Source organism: Puntigrus tetrazona, chromosome 24 (assembly GCF_018831695.1).
Source record: "Puntigrus tetrazona isolate hp1 chromosome 24, ASM1883169v1, whole genome shotgun sequence".
NCBI lineage: Eukaryota > Metazoa > Chordata > Actinopteri > Cypriniformes > Cyprinidae > Puntigrus > Puntigrus tetrazona.
This window is the reverse complement of record NC_056722.1, coordinates 7,995,771-8,019,437: the sequence shown is the minus strand read 5'-3', so window position 1 is coordinate 8,019,437 and position 23,667 is coordinate 7,995,771. Positions and strand designations below refer to the sequence as shown.

The 23,667-nt window shown below is 36.3% G+C and overlaps 1 protein-coding gene across 4 annotated transcripts in view; it reads left to right on the top strand.

The window, feature by feature from the left end:
- The window catches only part of LOC122330133 (uncharacterized protein C18orf63-like), a 48,002-nt gene that overhangs the window by 9,387 nt on the left and 14,948 nt on the right, over positions 1-23,667 (top strand). For 2 of the 4 annotated variants that reach the window (XM_043226978.1, XM_043226977.1), the window contains 4 exons: positions 1,042-1,225; positions 3,785-4,381; positions 4,916-4,993; positions 5,943-6,431. In XM_043226978.1, the coding sequence (XP_043082913.1) occupies positions 1,042-1,225; positions 3,785-4,381; positions 4,916-4,993; positions 5,943-6,065 (982 nt within the window). In that variant the 3' untranslated portion in view covers positions 6,066-6,431. Of the gene's footprint in view, positions 1-1,041; positions 1,226-3,784; positions 4,382-4,915; positions 4,994-5,942; positions 6,432-23,667 lie in introns of those variants that run through there. The other 2 variants (XM_043226975.1, XM_043226976.1) reach the window with 2 other exon arrangements.

Here is a 23,667-nt window from a genome sequence, read left to right as displayed (position 1 = left end):
AGTTTTTTTTTCTAGGCTGATTGTGTTTATGGGGTGCAGACAAACGTGTTAATGCTTCGTTTTATATTTTTTTCAAGAAAAGACCTCTGCCTAATCTGATAATTTCCTGTTTTTTGAAGCCCCTTCCTTAGAAATCCAGTGGACTGAGGTCAGTTTGCCCAGTGTGTTGTGATTGGCTAAACCCCTCGAATGCGTCTGAACGTCCCGCCCCTCAGCTCATCGCATGTGCTCCTGTTGTATTCTAAACAATGATGTTGTTTGAGACCGAATGCGATGCAGAGGATATCAGTAGAGAGGACGGCACAGAACCTGTGCAAGTGTTTTTTGTTTGCTGGTCTCTCGTGATAGGCTGCTATTTGTAAAAGACAGAATCACTATACATATGTAAATAGATTTTTTTTGCGCACTGCTAGTTTTCTGCAGCATGGCCCCGCCCCCTTTCTTGCATGTTCTCGGGGGTTTCTGGGTTCTTGACATAACAAACCCAGGAAGTAACTCGTTGTAGTTTATTACCTGTAGTTTTTGTAGGCCATAATTTTAAAAGATGATATGTTCGTCATTTGCATCGAACTTTCAGTGTTGTAAGTTTACAGATATTGTTTATGCTCAAACAGCAACACAACTGACACACTAACTAACCTTAAAAAAGTGAAATCGCAATCAAATATCCCTTTTTAATCTTTGCTGATTTAAAATATTTTTCTTTCATTCAGTCATAAATTTTTTTTAATCTGCGTATTATACTCTGTACACTTGCTCTATAGTGAAGTAATAGCCAGAGCAGCCTTCATCTGTGTTTCATCCCAGAACTCAACACTACTCCTAAACATGTTTATTATTATTAATATTACATAACATCCATTTTACACTCATGTTAGAGCTCTGCACATAATGAATCAGGTCTGCACATATATTACACGTTGCAGGAACAAATGAAAGATCATAAACAAACCATGCATTGATGTTACTTGTATTTATCTGTAACTGTTTTGCTTATTTTTTCTAAGATGGCAATAAATATCCTTGACGATCCTTGCTCAGATATCCATTGTGCTGCATCCGCACTCAAGCAGTGCAGCGCTTTCCTCGAGTGGACCTGCAGGGGGTGCTGGGAACCTTTGTATCAGATCTGCAGGCCGGAGTGGAGACTGTGTGTGGTTTTCCAGTGCAGATGACCTGCAAGCCTTGTTACTTCAGCTATGAACTGAACAGACCAGACACTCAGGTACTGCACACACACACACACACACATATAAACAGACACATGCTATCAGCTTACTCTCCTGCCGATAGCCATAAAGTAGCAATCAATTGGATCTGACATCAAGTACTGCACTCTGCTGCTTAGGATTACTTCTGACATTGCCCGGTTTGTTATGAATATGCTCATCTGCAGCACAGATGCAACTGGATGTTTTCTTTATAGACGTCCCAAAACTATTGAGATGCTTGTGTTATTCAGATTTTACAAACAAGCGGATTAAGCAGACAGTAGAAATCCCTTTTAAATGGAATTAGAAACATGGTTTGCAGACATGTCGACTGGTGTGGCATGCTACTCTTAATACAAAACAAATTATTTGACACCGCATCTCATTTTTTTTTTTTTTACAATTATTATTTATGCAGGTTTCATAGCCTGGTTTAGAACGAAGGTTACAGACAGATGATATGTTGGAGCAATTTCATATTTTATGTACAAATAAATAAATAAAATCATTAAAATATTAATTAACCTGCAGTAGATTACTTATTGTATAGCAGATTTTCTTAACTTTTATGCATGCAGCTTTGATTGACTGATTTAATTTATTTGTCATACCACCATTAGCCATTTAAAAAAAAAAACTTGATTAAATATGGCCAATACATTTAAAGTAATGGTTAGTTCAATAATCAGTTACAGGCAGATAACATGCACATTCTATTTTACAATTTATGTCGGAGAAAGAAATTCCATATTTTAAAAATAAAGATGAAATATTTAAACGTATTCAACTTTTAATGGGCTTGGGAGGGGGGTATGATAAAGCTTTCTGCATTACAAGCTGATTCTGTATAGCCACACTTTTGGAGTTTATTTATTACATACATTTAAATCCTCATTTATATCAAAAAAATATATCGTAAAGCTAATTTTCTTAATTATGCATGCAGCATCGATGGCCCAAATTAAGAACCTAGCAAATGTGCTCAATTGTGATGAACAAATTAAAAGAACTTGTGGCCAGTTTCAGAGAAATGATCAGCATGTTTCCCTTTTACTCTCGTATAAATCTGAAATGCTGATGCTGATTGAAGTCCTTGGACACGTAATACATCAACCGCCCACGTACGTGATCAAAAGAGACCGCATCTCAAAACACTCCACTGCACATGCGATGCTTATTAATGACTGCAGCTTCCATACACTTCAATAGCAAACAGCAATATTTAGTCAAAGACGTGGCCTTGAGGGTGGCGCACATACTCTGACAGGATGCACAGTGGAGTATCAGCGACCCAGATCACGCTTATGTCATTTCCTCATCCCCCTCTTCTTCAGAGCTTCCTTTCTTTACGCGCATTGTCTATAAAAAATGCGAAACATTCCATTTGTGAGCAAATAAACAAATAAGAATTTTTTTTTTGTTTAATGTAGTTCTTGAGGAGACATCATCAGCCTCAGCTATAATATCTTTGCATTGATTAATGCATCCTTTTTTATATCGTAAGCATTTAAAAATGGTCCTTTCATTAAAGAATAAAGACCCTTGTTTAGTAGATGATTTGCAGTATCTTAAACTTTCTCTAGATGTATAATAACTAGACCCTGAGTGAAAGTGGAGCGGATGACAACACACACATATGGGAAGTGTTTATATGGACAGTGAGCAAAGCGCTGTGATGCTGTCTGCCTATTCAAACAACTCTTGAGTTTGCTGGATAATTGACGCTTAACGTTTTTTGCTTAGCGTGCAAGTAAGAGTTTCCAGTAAGGACAATACCTGATACTACATTAGATCATTTCTTCCTGGTGGTAGTTGTTGTTGGCGCGTGGAGGCGAGTCTAACAGTCAGCCAGATGGGTTAAGGTTTAATTTATACTGGCCAGAGCTGAGGGTTGTTAAACTTTGACAAATGTTGTGAAACGTGATTTGAAACGCTATGTGTACTGTTTGTTAGCACAGACGGAAAGCTGGCACACAGGAGGCCTTCATTATTCTTATAGACTGTAATGATTGATAATGGCAGCATTAGGCAGCGATGATTAAATGACTGGTTAATTTATGTTGGATGTACAAAAGCTTACTAGCGCCAGCATCATTATCAACATACATGTTCAGCATAAATAATTGCTTAACTAAGAGGAACCTTAAAGATGCCGCTATCGAGAAAGTATTTTCTGAAGAAAGAGAAAGCTCCCAGATATCAGGATGTTTTGGGCTTATTTAAGTGGAGCAATCCTATATTTTACCAGTAAAATTAAATATTGAAAGTTATTTAAAAAAATAACATATTGCTTAAAAACATATTGCTTGATTTATTACATTAAATTAATGTATTATTTAATGATCTTTTAATAGTTTTTAACATTTTTCTGAAACACTTTTGATATATTTCATGTAAATTTTGGTAGCATCTTCGCTTTCATTTTGGAGTAGCGATAATGACCTTCGAAAGGTTATTTTTGTAGGCATCGGTGATTTGTAGCACAGAATCAACCATATTTGCATACATACACAGGAAATATAAATAGCAAATACTTCCCTATTCGCAAAATCCTCTTTTTATTGCATTTTTAGTGCTCTGGGCCACTGCCTGCAAACGTGACAGCAGAAAACAACAGCAGAGCTGTACAGAATCAGCTTCCCAGCAGCTGCCCACGGGACAGTCGGTGTGACTCAACTGGAAAACGGACTGAAAAGAAGAAGGGATCCAGTTTGGATTCAACTCTTGTCCGGAAAGGCTGGACGTCCTCCAATTTGGCAAGTCAGTCCTCTTCCTCTCCCACTAATGTTCATTTTACTCACATCCAGTCACAATCTGCACTTCCAAGACCACAGCTTGTGCCAGTCTTCAAAAACAAATCCCACATCCACCACGGGAACGTGACTGGGATGCCTGCAGCGAAACGGCAGCAGGGCCTGGAAGGGCAGAAGCTAATGGCAGTCATAAGGCCCCTGTCATCTACTTGTCTGTCATCATCTTCCAAACCCCACTACTCCACACCACCAGCCTCTTCTAACCAGTTCTCCGGGCCTCCAGCCCCGGAGCGGATGACTTTAGCTTTTTCTAAAAGTAAAGAGAAGACCAACAGCGGAGTCGATGCGATTATCCCTCCTCTGCCTTTAGTACAGATGCAGCCCCACATCATGCCTCAGATCCCCAGCAATAGAGGAGTAAGTAGGCTGTGCATTTTATTGATTTATTCACCCTCCCAATTCAATTTTAGTAATCAAAAGGCATGTACAATAAATTTCATTATTAACCGTGTGCCATTTCTGACCCTGGATCACAAAGAGCTTAAAGCTTCATAAAGCTTTTTGGTAAATATAAACTGAAAAAGCTGAATGTCTAAAGACAGTTTTCTTTTATTTAATCAAACAAACAGTTTTTTTTTCATACAGTAAATACATTTTTATGACCAGTTTCTTTAATTCTGTCAGCTTTTTCTGCAGTTAAACTTACAAAAAAGATCTCTTAGCAAATGTATAGTACGTTTTGCAAAGACAAGCACCACTTAGATTTTATGACTTGGAAAATGTAAAAATTTAGTTTGCAAATTGCTGTATTCCTCATGGGATAGTAGGGCACTGATTTTGCAAGACTAGGCAAATTAATCGGTGCAGTTTCCTGAAAATAATTGATGAACCTTCATGAATGATTAAATCTGGTTTATTGCTTCTAATGGATCCTGTCTCGACATCTTTCAGGGAGACACGTTCGAGTCGAAACGAAAGAGGCTCAAACAGAGCATGCAGGATGTGGACTTGTATGCGATGAGCAACCAGGTACATTTGATGTATTACCTACACTCGGTTTTTATCAGGTTTTTAAACCACCGACATAGTCTTCATAAGAATGTTGTGTTCTCTTTAACTCAGAAACTTCAAATCTGTAGTTGGAGAGTTGGCATGGCAGGGCAGAATCGTCTGCTATAGTCCCGAGGCCAGCAGAGCGGCTGCTCATTGGCACGCATAGTCTAAATGAAACCCATTACAAGTCTGGCATGTGTTCATGGTCTTGATTAAATGTCATTAAGAGAGAAGATAAGCTCATATTTTTTCTTTATGATGGAGGCTACTAACAGGTGCAGCCATATATAAACCCATATCAGATCCTTAATTTGTGTGATATGTAATGATGCCATGGCTGATTCAGATTATGGCTTGATGGGTGACCTTGAACCGTAACAATAACAAGAGTACAGCCTTTCAGCTCTTCTACAGCTCTGTACAGCAGAGGCTTACACAAAGATAAACTAGCGTTTAAAAGTTTGGGTTCTTTTTAAAATAAATTTTACTTTTATGCATAAAAAGGACCCATTACGTTAGTTGAAACTGACAGTGAAAACTATAATGTTGCAAAGGATTTTTATTCCACGTAGATGCAGTTCTGAATTTTTCTGTTCATCAAAGACTCCTGAAAGTATCATGGTTTCCACAAAAGCTGGCTGCACAAGTGTTTTCAACACCAATAATAATCATAATATTACAATCATTTTTGAAGGATGATGTGAAACTGAATGATGCTAAAAAAATCAGCTTTGCATCACAGGAATAAAATACTTTTTACAATATGTCAAGTATATGCTGGTCTAAACAGATTCTGCATATTTATAAAAAAATTCCAATATGCTTATGCGGTTTTGTAAAATCCACACAAAAAAGATAATTATTCTCAACTCTTTCCAAGCCGCAAACAAAACTCAGTAAGGTTATTTCTTTCTTCTGTTTTCAGCTCTCTAAGATCAGCTCGGTGACTCTGCAGGCATGGTTGAAGGGTCGAGGGATCAATGTGCTCTCAAAGGATAAGAAAGGGGAGCTGGTGTCAAAGGTCATGAAACGTCTGAGTGAAACTTAGGTGTGTTGGGTTCAGTTACTCGTTTAAAACACACTATAAAGACTTACTAAGTTTTGTTTGTTCCATTGACGAACTCTGTTGACAGTTCAATGTGTTTGCCACAACTTTTTTGCACATGACATTTTGTTTCAGCCATTTTTTTTTCAAGCAAGACCTTGTAAGCTAAAATCTGTTGTTTAACCGAATCCAGAGTTTGGAAAGTGATAGATAAAAGAAAAAAAACTGTTTTTCTTTGGATTCTGTTACTAGCTTAAAAACACACACTGTAGAGACTTTTAGTTTTTTCCATTGACAAACTCTGTTCAATGCATTTGCCATTAATTACACAATATTCCTTGAACTTGAGATTTGGTTTCAGGATTTTTTTTTCCAAGCAAGACCTTGTAAGCTAAAATCTGTTGTTGAATTGGATCCAGAGTTAGAAAGAGCTACAGATTTTTTAAAAAATTATGTAATTTTTTATATAATAGCCCTTTTTTCTTAACTCGATGGTCATTTGTCTGTCATCAAACCTAACCTGTCACGTTTAGTTAAACTCAGTTCTGACTTTATTCAAGACTTTGGAAAAGAACCAGAGTAAAGCATTAACTTGAGACAATTTTTGATATGCATTGAGAAGAGATATATAATTAATGAAAATAGCAGCTCAGGGATTTAACGACAAAATGGAGGGAGTTTATCTTGAATTCCTTTCCTTTGATTGCAGACATTGGTGTTTTGTTGAAATCTCATGAAAAAAATGGTAAAAGATCTAGATGAACAATGTGAGATAAAAAGCCATTTTTAATTTAGTTTCTAACATGTTTTCTCAGCAATCTCGTCTCACATACAGAATTTTAGTTGGCAATAATGAACGCCTGATCTGCAGAAAACAGTGATGCAAGGTGACTTCCCTCAAGCCTAATGATACCGCAGACTCCAAAGAAGAGTCAAAGTCGAGTCAGAGGCTCTTGACTGAGATGGAAATCAGGCCCAGCCACTTTGATGGCTAATGATAGGGGCCAAATTACGCCACTTTCTGCATCTTAAAAGAGCACGATCGTTCTTGTCTCTACTGCCCTTTATACTGACAGTGCTTAATGACCCATGCGCATCTGACTTGAAAAGCTTTGGAGGTCATGCAGAAGCAAGAATGCACTTCTGCAGGGCAAATATCGTCAGGCTTGAAAAAGTGCAGTGCATCAAAGATTTGAATGTGAAACAGACTTGCTACCCGCAACGCTGTGACTAACAGGGTGACTGTTATTCATTACCGTAACGGCTTCTAATATCAGCACGTTTAATTGGCGCATGGCTTGTTTATGGTGGCATACAGGGGTTAGCTGATTTATCGACTCTTGGTTTAAGTCTCAACCTCACGTCAGAGATAAAGATAAATGTTCCCTGAAAATGCTTCCCATGCTTTGCAGAATCAGACCTTTTTTTGGTCTGCATCAGCACATGCAGCGATTGATAGATGATATGTTTGATCTATTGCAATCGATGGTGTTTTTAATACACTATCTAAATCAGTCTGTCATATTCCACCTCAGAGGCTACAATATATATATATATATATATATATATATATATATATATATATATATATATTTCTATGCGGTTGCTCTTCTGTTATTTGTCATTCATTTACTGACATCAGAGCACCCTTGAATGCACTTTTGTTAAAGTGCCAGTCGCCAAAAGGCACAGTAAAAATTCCCGCTCGTACGTGCCGGTTCATGCTCTCATCTCACAGCACAGGCCTCAGGACCGCTTTGATTTAGACTGTTTACCTGAGTTCTGACCTGCCAGACTATACTTACAACCAGATTAATATACAGAGTCAAGGAGTCTGCTGCTGTAATTTATGGACTTTTACAAATGAAGTATTAAAGCACCGTATTAAATGCTGGATTGACTAAGCAGAGATGCATGGCTGCACGTTAACTTTTTTTGCACATAGCACTGGTGTTACAGAGGTTGAAAGTTTTACAGGCCAGACCGTTATAGTGCAAGTTAGCAAAAATATCATATCACTATTTTATTCAGGAAAATCACATTCATGATTCTTTGTCATGTTGGCTTTACTTATTTCGCAAGTTTCGCAAATTAAATTTCCCTATTATTAGCCTTTTAAGGTATGAAAGTAAAAAGACTGGCAGATAAAGTCACAAAACACCAAAGACGCCAAAGACAACTTATAAGACTGTAGTAATCAGGCGCTGTTTGAAAGTGTGTAGCACTTAGAAGCACGTCAGAACAGCACAGGTATTAACTGTTTAACAGGCAAATAACACTGTGCTGTGTCCCGTAAGTGCAACTCTACTGCAGAGACAACATTTAACTTTGAATGCATGTCACATTGTACAGAATTTCGCATTGCCAGAACCTCAGCTGATAGAAAGTGCGATGCGGCACGATTTCACAATCTTTCTTAAAAGCAGATCAAAAGACATTTTAATCCTCCACCACCAAAAATTTGCACCGTACAGCCCTGTCATGAGATATTTATTTGCAGATAACCCAAATTACTTGCAGATTTCTAAAATATAATTCCTTGACCTATGAAAAGGAACATTTGACAAGCAGTCAGCAAGAACTGTGGGAAGACTGTATTTACTTTTTCATTCTTCCACAATTCCCAGTGTTATGATTCAGTCGTGATAATAACATCACATTAATCCACAAGTAATCCACATGACTCCAGTCCATAAGTGAATGTCTTGAGAAGAGAAAAGTTGCATGTTTGTAAAAAAAAAAAAAAAAAAAAAGGCCTTTGAGACGTTTTACCTTTAAACTGTTGCTTCCGGCCATAATCCATCTGTATTATTGGTTTCGCAAATGAAACGTTATCTCTTCTGATTAGAGAGAGAAATATGCATAGATTATAGTTTACCATTAACAAATGGAAACAGTCCCGTTTCACACAGATATGTGGGTGGATTTTGATGTGAGAGACAACAGCAGCTAGACTTACTCAATGGAGAAGGTTTTTATTTTGGCCAGTAGCGACATGCACATTGGTTATGAATTAGTTCATAACACAGCTTTCAGCTTCACAAGACATTAATGTATGGACTGGAGTCATGTCAGTTATTTATCTACTGTTATTATTATTAATAAACAAAAATAATATATTATGTTTATAAAATAATACAAGTAACTTCCCCTCGAGCTTTTAAATAATCAAGCATTTAATTTGAACAGAATATTTGTAAAATGCCATACATTTCTGTCCACAGAAATTTAAGTGTACCCAAATTGTGTCTACAGTATTTTTAAATTAAATTGCAGCCTTTGATTTATGACAAGTCGTATTGATATATATATATTTAATTTAGATTACCTGCAGACCCCCATTTGTGTATTTTAAAGTTACATTTAAGTCATTGGCAAACTATGACTTATATGAACAATACGATGCTATGATCGCTAGAAAACGATTGCAAAAACACACAGAAACATCTGACTTTGAATCATTCAGGCAGGTAAAAAAAAGGTTTTCATACATTTCCAATGTGCTAAACACCCCAGCTATGCTGACATAGTTGACAGATGTATGTGGATGCATAATATCCACATATTTTCCCCTGAAATTAAATTGTCAAATGGAAGTTAAAGCAAATTGTTGAACACTACAGGCATTCAGGCCAATACACTAGATGCTGTCGCTCCACATAATCAATCTCTCCCAGCTACTATTATGCAGCTGGAGAAACATCCGATATAATTAAAACAATCGATTATCAAATGGAACGAGCAGGTCAGTTTGTATTGTAGTTAGTTCTAATAAATTATTATAGTCCTGTTTTATTAATAGTGATTGCATTAATACATTTAAATGTAAAAGTAGAAGCCATATTAAGGATCATGAGGTTAGATATAACAAAAAGTTGGGAACGCTGCTTCTGAGAGCAGGTTAATGTCTTACAGATGAACACCCACAGAGTCGTGATAAAATGCAGCTCTGTCACGCTGTAGTTCTCTCTCACAGCCTCAACACATGGCTACATTTTGCTGCCAAGCAGAGAGCGATCTCCGTGCTTAATGTGCCCTAATGTATGAAATACCAGAGGGACGTTCCCAGTGCCGAGCCTCAGAGCGGAGCAGGTGGCAGCTGGTCGTCTTCACCCAGCTCAAAAATGTGCTCTTAACCCTTCACAACCCCAGTGTAACACGAAGCGCTGCGGTGATGCAGACGGCATGTGCTCCTAAAATAATAATGTTTTAAAATTCGAAAATGATGGTCATGTATTTTAGTTTTAGATGGTGCTCAATTGCATGACAAGTTCTGTGACACACACACATTAATGGGATAACTCAACAAGGAAATTGGAAAAGTACATAATTTTAAATATTAAATAATTACATTCAAATATTAATTACTGTTAAAAAAATCATAAAATAATTAAATAGGAAATTAATGTAATTAAACATTACATTTAGTTTTATTTAAATATAAAAAATAAAAGAAAATCACATTCAAATACTTTTAAGGTATTTACTTAATAAATAAAAGTTTTTCAATATAATGAATATAACAAATGAAATGTTTTACAATTTAAATATTTAAAATGTAACATATACATATATACATTCATTAAAATATATGTGAATTTTTATATTTTATAGAAAATGCAAGTTCTTCTAGTTATTTTCTCAGCCCTGCACCCTCTAGAAAATGATTTATAAAATCTTGATAATCAGGAACATCTGTAAAAGTCATGGGACCCTTTGCACAGAAAGCCCACAACTTGAGTATGCATCAGTACACAGCACTCAGGAGTGGGCAATGCATCATAAAAACTCAATACAGTAAATGTATATACAGGCCTACACGAAGAAGGTCTGCAAACCCATTTAGAACTGGCCATATGGCATCATGTTTACTTACAGAACTGAAAAAAGTCTTTGCTTGCAAGATAAATATGAAGCTTAAAGGCTTAGTGCATTGTTTTAGTTTAGCTGCAGTGTTTCCGTGTTTTATTAGGTGGATACTAAGCTGTAAAAGTTTCTTTTTAGATTTAAAAATGCCTTCTGGGTCAAAAACTGTTAACGGTTAAAGTCATTTACTGTTTGTTTGGTTTGTAAATCCATCTCGCAAACTAAAGAACGTGAATAACGGCAGCATTTTGGCTCTGTAATTCATAGATTAATGGCTTTCATTTTTGTTCCGATTTCAAGAATTAATGTTCGTAAACTCAGTCATAAGCTAATTACAGAGTTTGTGGTTCGAGGGCTTTTGCGTTTTCCCTTGAGGCATCTGCATACTATCCTGGTGTCTGGTTTCCATTTCCACACAAGAATGCTGACAGCCCATGCCTGAATTTTTGTAGGGTTTTGAGAGCAGAAAAAAAAATCTGTGGAAGAAACGCTGATGCTTTCCATTAACTTCACTTTGCTCCTTTATATGAAATATCACAATGTCACTCTTTCAGTCTGGCTCTCACGGAGGGACTGGTTTATGGAGGTCAGTGTGTAAAAACCCTCCATTGTGTTTCTGAATCACTGAACTGTGCGGCTCGAGAAAAAGAAATGTTTTCAGCAGGATTTCATGCCCATTAGTTTACAGCCACTGAGATATATGGGTATCTGTTAACATTTCACTCCAGGAAGTCCAAAATTTGAAATTGAATCAAATGCCTACAAGTGTGTTTTCCCCTTTCCTAGTTTAATATGCAGGGAGTATTATGAGTAAGGCATTGGTAGGTTCACTTCCTGAAGAGTATAGCCACTTTAATATGTCGCTTTTGGTGTGAGTTTGGGGCGGGACTTCCTGTTTGACTGAACCGTGATGGAGCTGGTGGAAGTGTCTGAGGAAATTTGTTTTTATTCTGCTAGTGGTAAAGAAAGTACACACTTCTTATTGTATTATGAGAATAAAAATCGGTTGCATTAGAACGACCGGTGATCTGAATGGTTGCTAGGCCCAAGTCAAAAAGAGCACATGCCTGATCAATTTCATTTTCTTGCCATGTATGTCCAATGTATTTTTTATCTTACAGTAGCACACATCTGTTCTCCAAGCCACATAGTTTAGTCACACCATCAATTATGTCCTCCAAAGAGCAAATTGTTTTACAACTTTGTGCTCTGTTCTCTTTTGCGTATCTTAGACATGATCTCAAATTGTTTTAGGACACTGTCAAAGCATAAAAAGCCTGTAGTCAATCCTCAATACAGACTTCTCCTTAAGAGACACGCTGTAGAGCCAAACACTCTCACGTCCAGAAGTTAAAGGTTACTTTAGAGTGAGAGCTTGTGTGAATCTCAGGATCAGGGTGTGGAAACACGGTTCTTGACTTAAAGCAGACACTGAGGAGGTATGTGTGCATGACAGGTATGTTCACCAGAACAGAACATGTGACTTCTGGGTGTCTTGTATTATTAATAGATCAGAAAGAGATTCTCCTCAAATTATTTATATGCACTCCCAAAAGTATTGGGACAGTGAGGCTTTACATGCCGGCTTTTATTTCCAGAGTTTTTCAAATGGATCTGACACACAGCTTAGTAGAAGATATCACCTTTTATTTGAACCCACCCGTTTTTCATGTGAGCAAAAGTATTGGAACAGATACAATTAACAATCACAATGTGAATTAGTTATTTAGTTGCAATATCTTATGCTTTAAATAACCGCATCCACCCTGTGACTCACTGACATTACAAAACCTTTGCATTCTTCTGCTGTGATGCTTTTCCAGGCTTTCAGTGCAGCCTCTTTCACTTGTTGTTTGTTATCGCAGTTAATCGCATATAAATTAAACATTTTTGTGTGCATAATACGCGTGTGTGTGTATTGTGTGTATATCAATACACACATATGCATGTATATATTAAAAGATATATACATGTATATATAGAAAAATAGGTTATTTATATAATAATTATATATATGAATTAAATATATACATGCAAACACATTTAGATATTTTCTATATATATTGTATTTGTGTGTCTTTACATATATACATAATGAATATACACACATATTATATATATATATATATATATATATATATATATATATATATATATATATATAATACACACATATGAATATATTTATACAATTAGTAATAAATAGCTAAAGTCACTTTTTGTTCACAGTTCTTTGCTCAAAGTCTCCAGTTCATCAATGTTCAGACTGAAGCTTCATTCAGAGTCAGTAGATTCCCTGCAGATGTCCTTCCAGAATCAAAATGAACGTAACAGATTCTCCCCGCTCTTTTTACTTTATTTATTTTCTGGCCAGAAAGAGCATTTCTCATAGAATATCTGCCATCTCTTTACAAGCCAAGAAAACATTGCCCTCCTTCATTGTTTATTTATGTCTTTTCTAAGCGTGTGTTGTTTTGTTCTCGACTTGCTGGACGTGCCTGTCATATTTTTGTTTCCGTGCTACGTCCCACCCGCTTGTACGGTTTTGAAAGTGAAAGCTTAAATTTATGCGAGAGATCAAGGACGATCTTTGTGTAGAGCAAAATGAATCAATTTCCTCTGAGAAAATAAATTACTACACCTACTTCATCTGACCTGGACGCTCCCCGTGCAGAGCTCTTAGAAAATGAGGAGAATTTGAAATCACAGCAGCAGGACTGTGGCCACAGAGATAGAGATTATTTCTATGCTTGTCCCTTAGACCTTCAATATAAAGAGAAGGAAGTATTCATCCATATTTAACACCTAGACAAGCAGAAACTGGCAGCTCTTTTATATTCCTTAAAGGGATAGTTCACCCCAAGTAAAATCACATTTTCACAGTTTCACATTTGAAAGAAACCAAAAGATCTGGAACGCTGTGAAGGTTCAGACCTTCTAGTTTTGTTGTATTCTGTTAAATATCTCTTCACATGAAGAGTATATTCCTCTAAATTCCTGTTGTTTCACTAGCGTTTGAGAAAGTCCCTTTGACATTGATGCAAACCCTGCAGTGAACGGAGGTGCCAAACACTGTGATTACATTGATAAAGGCACAAAGCATGCATTGTTCTGGTTTGACCTGGAATACAGAGACATTTAATTACATAACAATCCTTGTAATCCATTGGCTGAATCTGAAAGAAACGTCTGACCCTGTTGCAATTCCAGAAGATTAGATGCAATATGTTCAAAGGGAAGCGTTGGAGTCATGTATATGGAGAGCAGGTGGAGGCAGGCATGACAGGTGAATTGATCCTTCCTCGGAGCATTTTGAGGCAAGGCTCGACCTGCACCTGATTTAACTTGAGCTTGGATTCAAAGGTGTGGGTTCAAGCCTTCAAATAAGAGCGATGTTCGTTCCAAACTGTCCACCTTATTTTTAACGCAAGACCAGGCAATGCTATTCGTAACTGAAATGTTGTATCATTTCCAGTATCATTCGCTTTCACATTTTTAAGCTTGTTACTTTGAACTTATAGATGGGTTGATTGATAAATAAACCAGCAAGCCGAATTGTTGTTAAAAAGTGTTTAATTGTTAGTAATAGAACAGCAGACCATTATATTTTAGTGTGATTCAGATGTATGTTGTATTTCGGGTGTATTTCACACAGTTTAAGTATAAAGAGTGCTTGCTCCAAGAATGATACCTGTAATAGTGCGTTCACACCAGACGTGACTTACATGAATAAATCACGCTGTTTGCTCGTAGTCAGAGGCTTAAACATTTAGAGTTTACTCGCTGCATTCAACGTGAAATTCACTTCACATCAGGCTCAAATTCACGTCATGGGAGGAGCTTCTGACTGCTTTTGTCTTTATTTCCTAATAGGCTTTTATTATGACTGTTGTTCATTAATACTGATATTTAACAAAAAAGGTAGAGTTGCTTGTCATATTTCTTTTATTAGAGTGAAGATAATCAGAGTACGCGCAATATCTAAACCACATAATAACGTCCGTCAGATCCTTCAGAGGAGTACCCAGATTGTACGACCTCCTCAATCACTTTCTTTCAAGATCCTTTTTTTTCCTGTTTCTACGAAAGTACGAAGATGTATCGTATAGTGGTATTCACACAGAGACAATGATTGTTGTTTCGGATTTCTGCCTCCGCTTGCTGTGTGGCAATCATGTCACCACTAGAGCAAGCTCCTGATTGGTTAATGCCGCGTGAATTTTCGCCAAAATTCAGATTTGTCACCACAGGATGTCTGATCGCATTGTTGCGTTGATTAAAATGTAAATCACTTGCACTTAACGCTACATTTTAGAGAATAGAGAAATCCACACTACAGCTATAACAATTACGACACTTGCAGAATAAATGAAAAAAAAATGCTCATTTGCATTTAAAGAGACAAGCAAAAAACATTTTCTGCTTTCACTCAAAAGACACTTTCATGATGACATAATAAATGATCTTTTGAGATGAATCTTCACAGACACGTTCTGGAGATGCCTGAGGCTTATATTACATATTGTACAAAAGGGCACAAGAGATTTACAGCAGCGTGTAGTTAGCATGCCAAACATAGTTAATTAATGGTCTTGATATGTTTTAGTGAGCATCACTCATCTTTGTTAGATTTGACAAAAGCGCAGTTGAGCGTCAGTGAAAGGCTGGCCTAGAAAGTCAGTGGACAAAAGAAACTGGCGACAGTCTTTCTCTGCCCTTGAGCCAGGCTCTTTGTTTTGTTTGGTGACATTTCTTGTGTTCCTCTTCAGTAGGTTGTCCCGGACATTTTCTTTGCTTCGTGTTTGCGAGCTGGAGCGTCTTTTCCAATGAATGCATCCGTTCTTGTTTTGCAGAGCGGCCTTTTGTGATTTCTAATAGCATTGGCATTTTGAAAACATCTGCAGTGGTACAAGACTGCAGTTCTTCGCTAGACCATCTTTATTGATTCTTCCCACACTGGACTTGGATTTTTAATTGCTTGAGTATAGGGCTGGATGATTAAAGCTGTGGTCACACTAGACTTTTCATTCCATTGGCTTCCATTCATACGCATGCAAATGCGTCCAACCAGAAATGCAAGCCAATTTTATTACGCAGAACTGATTTGTATTGTTTTCCTTGCATGTATGGATTGTTTGGGTTGTTACCGACATCTGAAGAAAATTGCATGCCAACAGCACCTTTAGAAATATATTTGCTTAGAAAAATGGCGATGTTTTTAATCCTTATTTCACCCACTGTGTTGTGTTTGCAAAAGATGCTGCTTACTTTCTTTTTCTGCTGGTTGCATTCATGTGTTTTGTTTGCAAAAAAATATTTTCTGTTAAAATACCATCTTTAATAGTTGAGTATACTTACAATACAATCTTTAATGAACTATGAGAGCAAAATAAATAAATTAAATAATCAAGGTTGTTTGCTCATCTGAAAGACCACTGAGTATGTTGGAAGTCAGCGAGTTCAGAAACATAACCTGTGATAAACGGTCCCTCTTCGTTCAGAGCTTAGTTAAGAGCCCAGCAGCATTATTCTGAACTAGCTGCATAATGAATAATAACTGAATAATGTCCAAGTTCACATGAAAGCGTTTCTCCAGAACACCAATTGAGATGTTTCAGCTTTGCAATGGTTCTCAGCTGGAAAAAAAAAATTCTTTAGAAAGCTGCTTATTTAGAAATTTAGAAAAATAATAAATAATGAGATGCTTAATTTAGAATAGCATTCTACCCTGCTACTTTTCTTTTTCTGCAGCAATGTCAGGTTGTTTTATTTATGCATTTTCTGGATGAGTCCAATGCACCCCTTTTTTCACAGTAATATTTAAAGCCCCACTAGTTCTAGTTTGGTTTTCAAACTCAGGATTTTCAAGGTTTTATTTATTTATATTACTTTCCCAGTTTACCGTAAGTGCCATTTTGTACAAAATAAAAGCATTTCAAAGCAAAATTCCTGATTAAACAAAGTACACTAGTGTGATAAATAGTGCAAATTTACATCTTTTTGTAATTAATATTGTGAAAATGATTAAAAAAAAAGGCTTTTTTTACTCAAAAAATTATGTCCATACTCTCTCAGGCCTAAGATTAATCTCATTATAAAAAAGAGACCTAAATGAAAGATATCAAGTTGAAAAAAAGATTTATACCAGTATTTTCTGATAATATAGCATACAGGTAGTTTCTATGCAATGTTTTTGTAGGCCGGTATTTTTTGACCGGGAACACAATAAATGTGTCATTTTGTACAAAATAAAAGCACTTCAAAGCAAAATTTCTGATTAAACATTCAAGTTCACCAGTGTGATAAACGGTGCAAATTTTGACCATTTTTATCCAATATTGTGAAAATTATTCAGAAATGATGTTTTTTTTTCACTACAAAGATGGCCACTCTAAAACGAGGCCTACGATTAGTCCATAAATTTTTAAATCAAAGAAAACAAGTTGAAGAAACGGTTGAATCCAATACAATATATAGAGACTTATAAGGAATTGTTATAGTGCAGTGTTTGTGTTTTGTCCTTACTCAAGTGTTTGTTGGAGGTGTTTAATTTGGCCGGAAGCAATATAAGCCATTATGTGCTTAAAGAGATCATGTTTCCGATCACCTCCGGCGTTCTCCCGAGATCAGCTCACATAAAAGCATAACTACACTCAGGTTTTGCTTCAGGGCTCTTTCTTTCTTCTGATAGTTTAGCCAGTACTAGTTATGCATCATCTTTCTTCAGCATATTTGTATATTTTCCTCGGTTGCTCAAGGCAACTGTCAGTTTGAGTCAGGTGATTTTCCTCTGGCTAGAGACTCCATACATGTTCCAGGTCAAATAGCAGTAGTAAACGGAAACAGACGCAGTTTCTTTCCTTTTATTCACTTTCTTTCCAATATGGGTCCTTTTTCCATGACCTAATGATTCCTTCCACTTTCAGAGCAGCTCACTAAATTCTGAACACGGAGTAAGAATCCATTTCCCTTCATCTTCAAACAGATCTTTTTCTCCTGTTTTGTGAGCTTGCAGATAAAAATGAATCGCATTGTTGAATTCTACACAATATAAATAACATTTAGAATATATAAACTTCATTTTTACTTCATGCTTATTTTGATTAGAGCAAAACAACTGTAAAGTGTTTTTATTTTATTTTATTTCGCTCCAGGCAACTTTCAGAGTCAGGTGATTTTTTATCTATTTTATCTTTATTTTATTTTATTTTATTCACAATAGCCAAGCTGCTCTTATCTTTATAATAAAAGTAGACACTGTTAGGCTCCAAAAAAAATTAATTAAAAACAATAATGCTCCTAAATCATTTTAAATAATAAAAAAATAATAATAATAAAAATTTTAAGCACAACCCACAAATTGCTTCAAGCTGAGGTCAACATTTTGGTGGCGCAGGATAAAATATGCTAAAGTTCCTACATAGTGATAGTTCCTTGGCTTTATAATGACTTCAGGAGATGCTTAATGAGGCTTTTTTTATTTTTTAAATGTCAGTCCCAGTAAATTGCATTGACCTTTGAGATTAAACGCTCTACTTACAGTGCTGTTTGCTTTGTTCAAGAGAATCTCTGTAATTTGAGGAACATCCCACAAAAACAGCTGCAGTGCATTTTTCTTGCCGTTTTCCCAGGCAGTGCTTGTAGAGCGAACACTAATTTATCACCAGCCCCACCGGAGAAGACTGATGCAAGCTGCATTCACTATCTGCTCCAGAGTTTTCCCCTTTGCGTCCCATTATTCTGTCAAGGCCTAATGTTGCTAATAAAAGGGCTGCTGACTGATAAATTGTCCAGATTGAATTACTAGATTTTAAGACGAATGCCTTTGTTTTCATTCCACAAGAATCATTTTTTGATGCTTTAATCCAAATATATTTTACGCTGTTTCGGGGCATAAAGTAGCTCATAACACCGCAGGGGCTATCCACCTTCTGCCAGCCCTGTTTTATTGTAAGCATTTAAAGCATTTAATTCACACTGTGGATTATGTGCTTGGTTGTTGTTGTTGTTGGTGTTATCTTGCAGTTTTGTTTAACCCTGAATATACCTTCTGACATTGTTTGGCTGTGATAAACATAACCCAGAAGTCATGTTTTAGAAGTCACAGAAGACATTACAGAAACATTAGTGGCAAAGAATGTTATAAAACAGCACCTACAAGAAATGGCATTTTCAATTCACCAGGTTTAAACATTTGCCAAAACAAATAGTTCAAAGAATTCACAAACATCATAAAATCTACGAATGAACGACCTGGGAGTATTCAGTGGATGAAATTACAGGTTAGGGCTCTAATTGGTTAATGTTGTCTCGCAGAGGCTTGCAGATCATTCCAGGTTGATGGCACCATGATATTGCTCATTTTAAAGTACTTGAATTAGTGGAACGTTTCCATGTTTTAGTTTAAAGCAGTAGTTCATCCAAAAGTTAACATTTCTTTAGATTTGGAGAAATAATGTTCCATCGCTTTCTCATCAATGCAGTGAATGGGTGCCGTCAGAATGAGAGTCCAAACAGCCGATAAAAGCATCACAAGTAATCCACAGCACTCCAGTCCATCGGCTGCTGCCTTGTGAGGCCAAAAGCTGCATGTTTTAATGAATACATTATTTGCCACAATAACTTCATTGTTTAAAGAACCCCACCTATAGATTAGTTTAGAGCTGTTGCTTCTAAACAGTGACTGATTTCTCTCCTGACCAGAAGACGTTTAACTGGAAAAAGCAATAGTATGGATTATGGACTTGTTATTTTAAAATTACTAATGGATTTTTTTGGATGAGCTATTTTTTTGTGACAGAAACTCAGCTTTGTTTTCATTACATAATATAAGCATACAAAAATATGTTTCATCACAATGTTTGATTATTATTATGGACATTAATTGGAAAAAAAAACTATAAAATAAATGACCAGACCACACATAATAAGTAATTAATTTACATTCTGTTTTTTCACAATACATATTTCTGAGTAGCTTTAATCGGCAAACAGTTGAAATGTTTAAATGGATAAAAAAAACGAAATGATTTAGCAAATATTATGTACTGAAAGTCGTAGCGGGTTTATTGTGAATTCCATTAGCGTTGCATCACTGTTTCAGGATGTAGTAACACAATCTCTGCAATTACTCAAACTTTCGACCCTCATAGTCTTGAATTCAGCACATCGTGGCCCCCCGGGGCCTGCACTGCCTTTTTGCACAATACCCCAATACTGGATATTTCAGCTCAAAGATGCTTGTCTACAAAGCAGCTAATTCCTTCCAGACCTCCATGTCTGAAACGATCCCCGTATCTGCTTTTCATAAATGAAAGGATATCTGCACTCCATTGTGATCCAGCGAGTACTGTCATTAGATTGTCACTCCTAACATGAAATAAACGTGGCGTTGCGTTCCCTTTGACCTCAGCATCTGGGGTTTGATGATGATTCTCAGTAGACCAAAAACCAGGAAAATATGGGAGCAATTTCACAGCATGAGAGTGCTATTCAGATGGCTTCGATCTGTCGTGATGAATCTGTGGATAAATGCTGGGATGTCCGATCAATACTTTTATCAGAAAGGAGGTTTTTCAGATTCAGAAAGTTACATTTTAATAACATAGAGAGTTTTAAAGAATAAAGAATAAAAGAACTCTCTCTTTACTCACCCTGGCCATCTAAAAAAAACAACAAAAACATGAAAAATCGATTTTAAAAAGTCACAGCCAAGTGATGACATTGAAAAATAACATTTAAATAAATCTTCAAAAATAATAATGATTTTTTACAAAACTCTGTTTTAATTCCCTGTGCTGTATTTCAGTGATATTAAGGCATTTACTCAAGGCAACCTGTATGCAATCTTTAATTTAGCTTCAGGTGAAATAAAGAAAATCTGGAAAATCTGCCGTACCAACATTTTTGCAAATATTAAGAAATGATTCGTACAATTATACAGTTTGCTGCAGTTTTCAAAACAGAGACGCTAGAGGTAGTAAAATCTGAAATTTTGTAAATATTTTTGCTAATTATAATTACTGGGCAAAATATTAAAATAAATATTGTATATACTTTTTTCTAATTTATCTCATTTGAATTACCTTTGAACATTTTCCATTAACTTTTGGCAAACGTCGAGTTTCCACATATTTTGCTTCTGTTTTGAACAATCGATCAACTGTTTTATAATGTACATTATAAGAAACCTCTTAAAAAATGTATACTTTATTTTTTATATAAATTGTACTTGAGTATAAGATTAAGTGTAAAATTTTAACTTTAAAAAAGTTACTGTATAAAGTCACAGTTATGAAAAATTAAACCAGTGAAACTATGAATTTGTTTACAAGCATCATATATCATATTATGCAAAAAAAAAAAAAAAAATTTATGCAAAATCAGTAGAATAATTTGTTCACTTACGTAAAAAAAATCTTTAATTTCCTTTTATTTTGCACTTTGGAAAACATCGTTCACTGGACAAGGTTGTAAAGTACTAAATGAAAAGAAGTCTCTAACATTTCTCAAAGCTTGCAGACAGAATTATTCAGCAGTTTAATAATAAAACATGCAGTTTGTTCCAGCCTTCTAAACACTGGAGCGGCGGTGTAAACATTCGATAACCATGGGCACTGTGCGTCATTATTTCACAGCTAGTGTGAAATAGTGAAATCTCACTTGAAAAATGCAGGATTCGTTGCCAATCCACATCAAGGTAAACAACTACAATTTCAACCAAATCCTCTTGATTTCTGCTCTGTTTTGGTTTAATCGTTGTTTAACTACATTCGAGCGCTTTATTCTGCAAACACTCGACGTGAATTGATGTCCTTATTGCCGTCAGTTAGTCATGTCTGAGCAGATCAAATCCAGACCCTGTCGTTGCCTTGGAGACGCATAATTTGATGACCGCCGTCAGCCAAGCTGGAAAACGTTTGGCGTCCAACCAAGGCAAAAGAACATAAATCAGTGAAGTTCTCCAGCAAGTTCCTATAGGCTCTGGCCGTCTTCGCGACATTCAATATCTCGTCCAGTGTTGGACGCAATGCATTAAAAGTACAAGAGTTACTTCTTCAAACAAGTAATGTTAGTCGCTTGGTTTTCTCATGTGTTGACTGAAAGCTCTTTTCGAGTACCCGCTTTTTGGTGAGTACTTACCGCAGGAGCTAGCGATGGTCCTGGGAACTCCATTGTATTATTACTATTATTATCTATTTTGTTTAACTTCTGATGTTAGCATTCAAATCCCGGCATTTTTTTAAACCTTACTCAATTTTACTCCACGAACATAAAACGGAGACAGTGGCGTTTGCTTGTTGTCTGCAGCGTTGTGTTCTTTCCCGTGAGTTGTCAGAGGATATTTAGCCAGATTTGCGCGCTCTGTCAGTCGTGTGTATCGTGCGTTTGCAGTCCGTCTCTGCTATCACGAAACCCACAACAAACAAAAACAGCTCCGGTTATGGCGTCCTCCATTCATCGGGGTGTTAATGAGCCCGAATAAAGAAAGAGTTCCTGCTGTCGATGCGAATGCGAACAGGAAAATGGCGAAAGTTGGCAAACAACGGGGATGCCGGAGTTGCACTTGCTTCTAATTTCAAATGCATGCCAGAAATGTTTGCACCAAAATATGTTTTTAGGGTTTCTTCGGGTTCTTAAAACATCTTGGCCACACATTTACGGCCATCTTTTCATCTCTCAAATGGTGCAAAACGTCTAAATTAAGTCGTCTTTGGGGACAAAATGACAAGACTTGCTATATGGATTAATATAACGATTAAACTACGATTTCAACGAATAAACTTGAGCGCTGCACATTGTTTAATTGTTTAAAGGCTGAAATGTGAAGTTATTAAAGGTCTTAAAAATCCTGCAGATACCAGATTATTTTATGGTAAGAACAATAAATCCTGTCCTCTTAAGTTTTTTTGACAATTTCCTATAAGCTACTTAAAAAAAGGACGTCTATACATTTGTTTGCTGCAATAGAGATGTTCACATTGGCTTTTTGAGATAATATTTCTGTCCACTAACAGCAAAGTTTTCCTTCTGAATTAGCATAACTGCACAAGTTTTATAGGTAAAAAAATCTTTAATTTCCTTCAATAAAAAGGAAATTGAGACGGTGGAAAAGATGTGTGGACGTGGATTGGTGGCCGCTTGGTATAAAGGAGAAAAGTTCTGGCCCTCGTTATGGTCAAAGTTGCTCATCCCTGGTCTAGACTAAATGTCATTGTGCATTTACTCATCACACTTGCACTGATTAATTATTTCACAAACTACATAAAAAGTGTGAAATGCAAATTTTGAATATCATGCGTACCTTTATGCCTAACATCCCATTTTTTAATCACCGTAATCAGTGTCTTTGCCGCTGACCTTCAATGATCCAATCCTTCAATCCAATTAGACTAATAAGCAAAAATGGCCTTTTTTGTTGTTGTTTTATTGCTTCTCCTGTGTCCTGTTCCTCAGGCAATCCAGAATGGCGGCACAGCTAAATGTGCTTTTCCTTCAGTATTCATTTCACTTTTGCCAAAAATAGATAGTCGCGTAATTAGTTACTTTTTTATGGAGTAAAAATGTAATGTGCATTTAGTCCAAAGTTTGTGCTTGGCCTTTCTAACCCCTTTTCCTGAAAGACATCCGGAGGCAGATTGGAATCTGATCTCCTGTGAAGACCACAATGCTGAAGGTAGATCCAAACAAATCTAGATTGTTCCTCTTCTGTCAATAGAAACCAAATGTTGGTTTGATC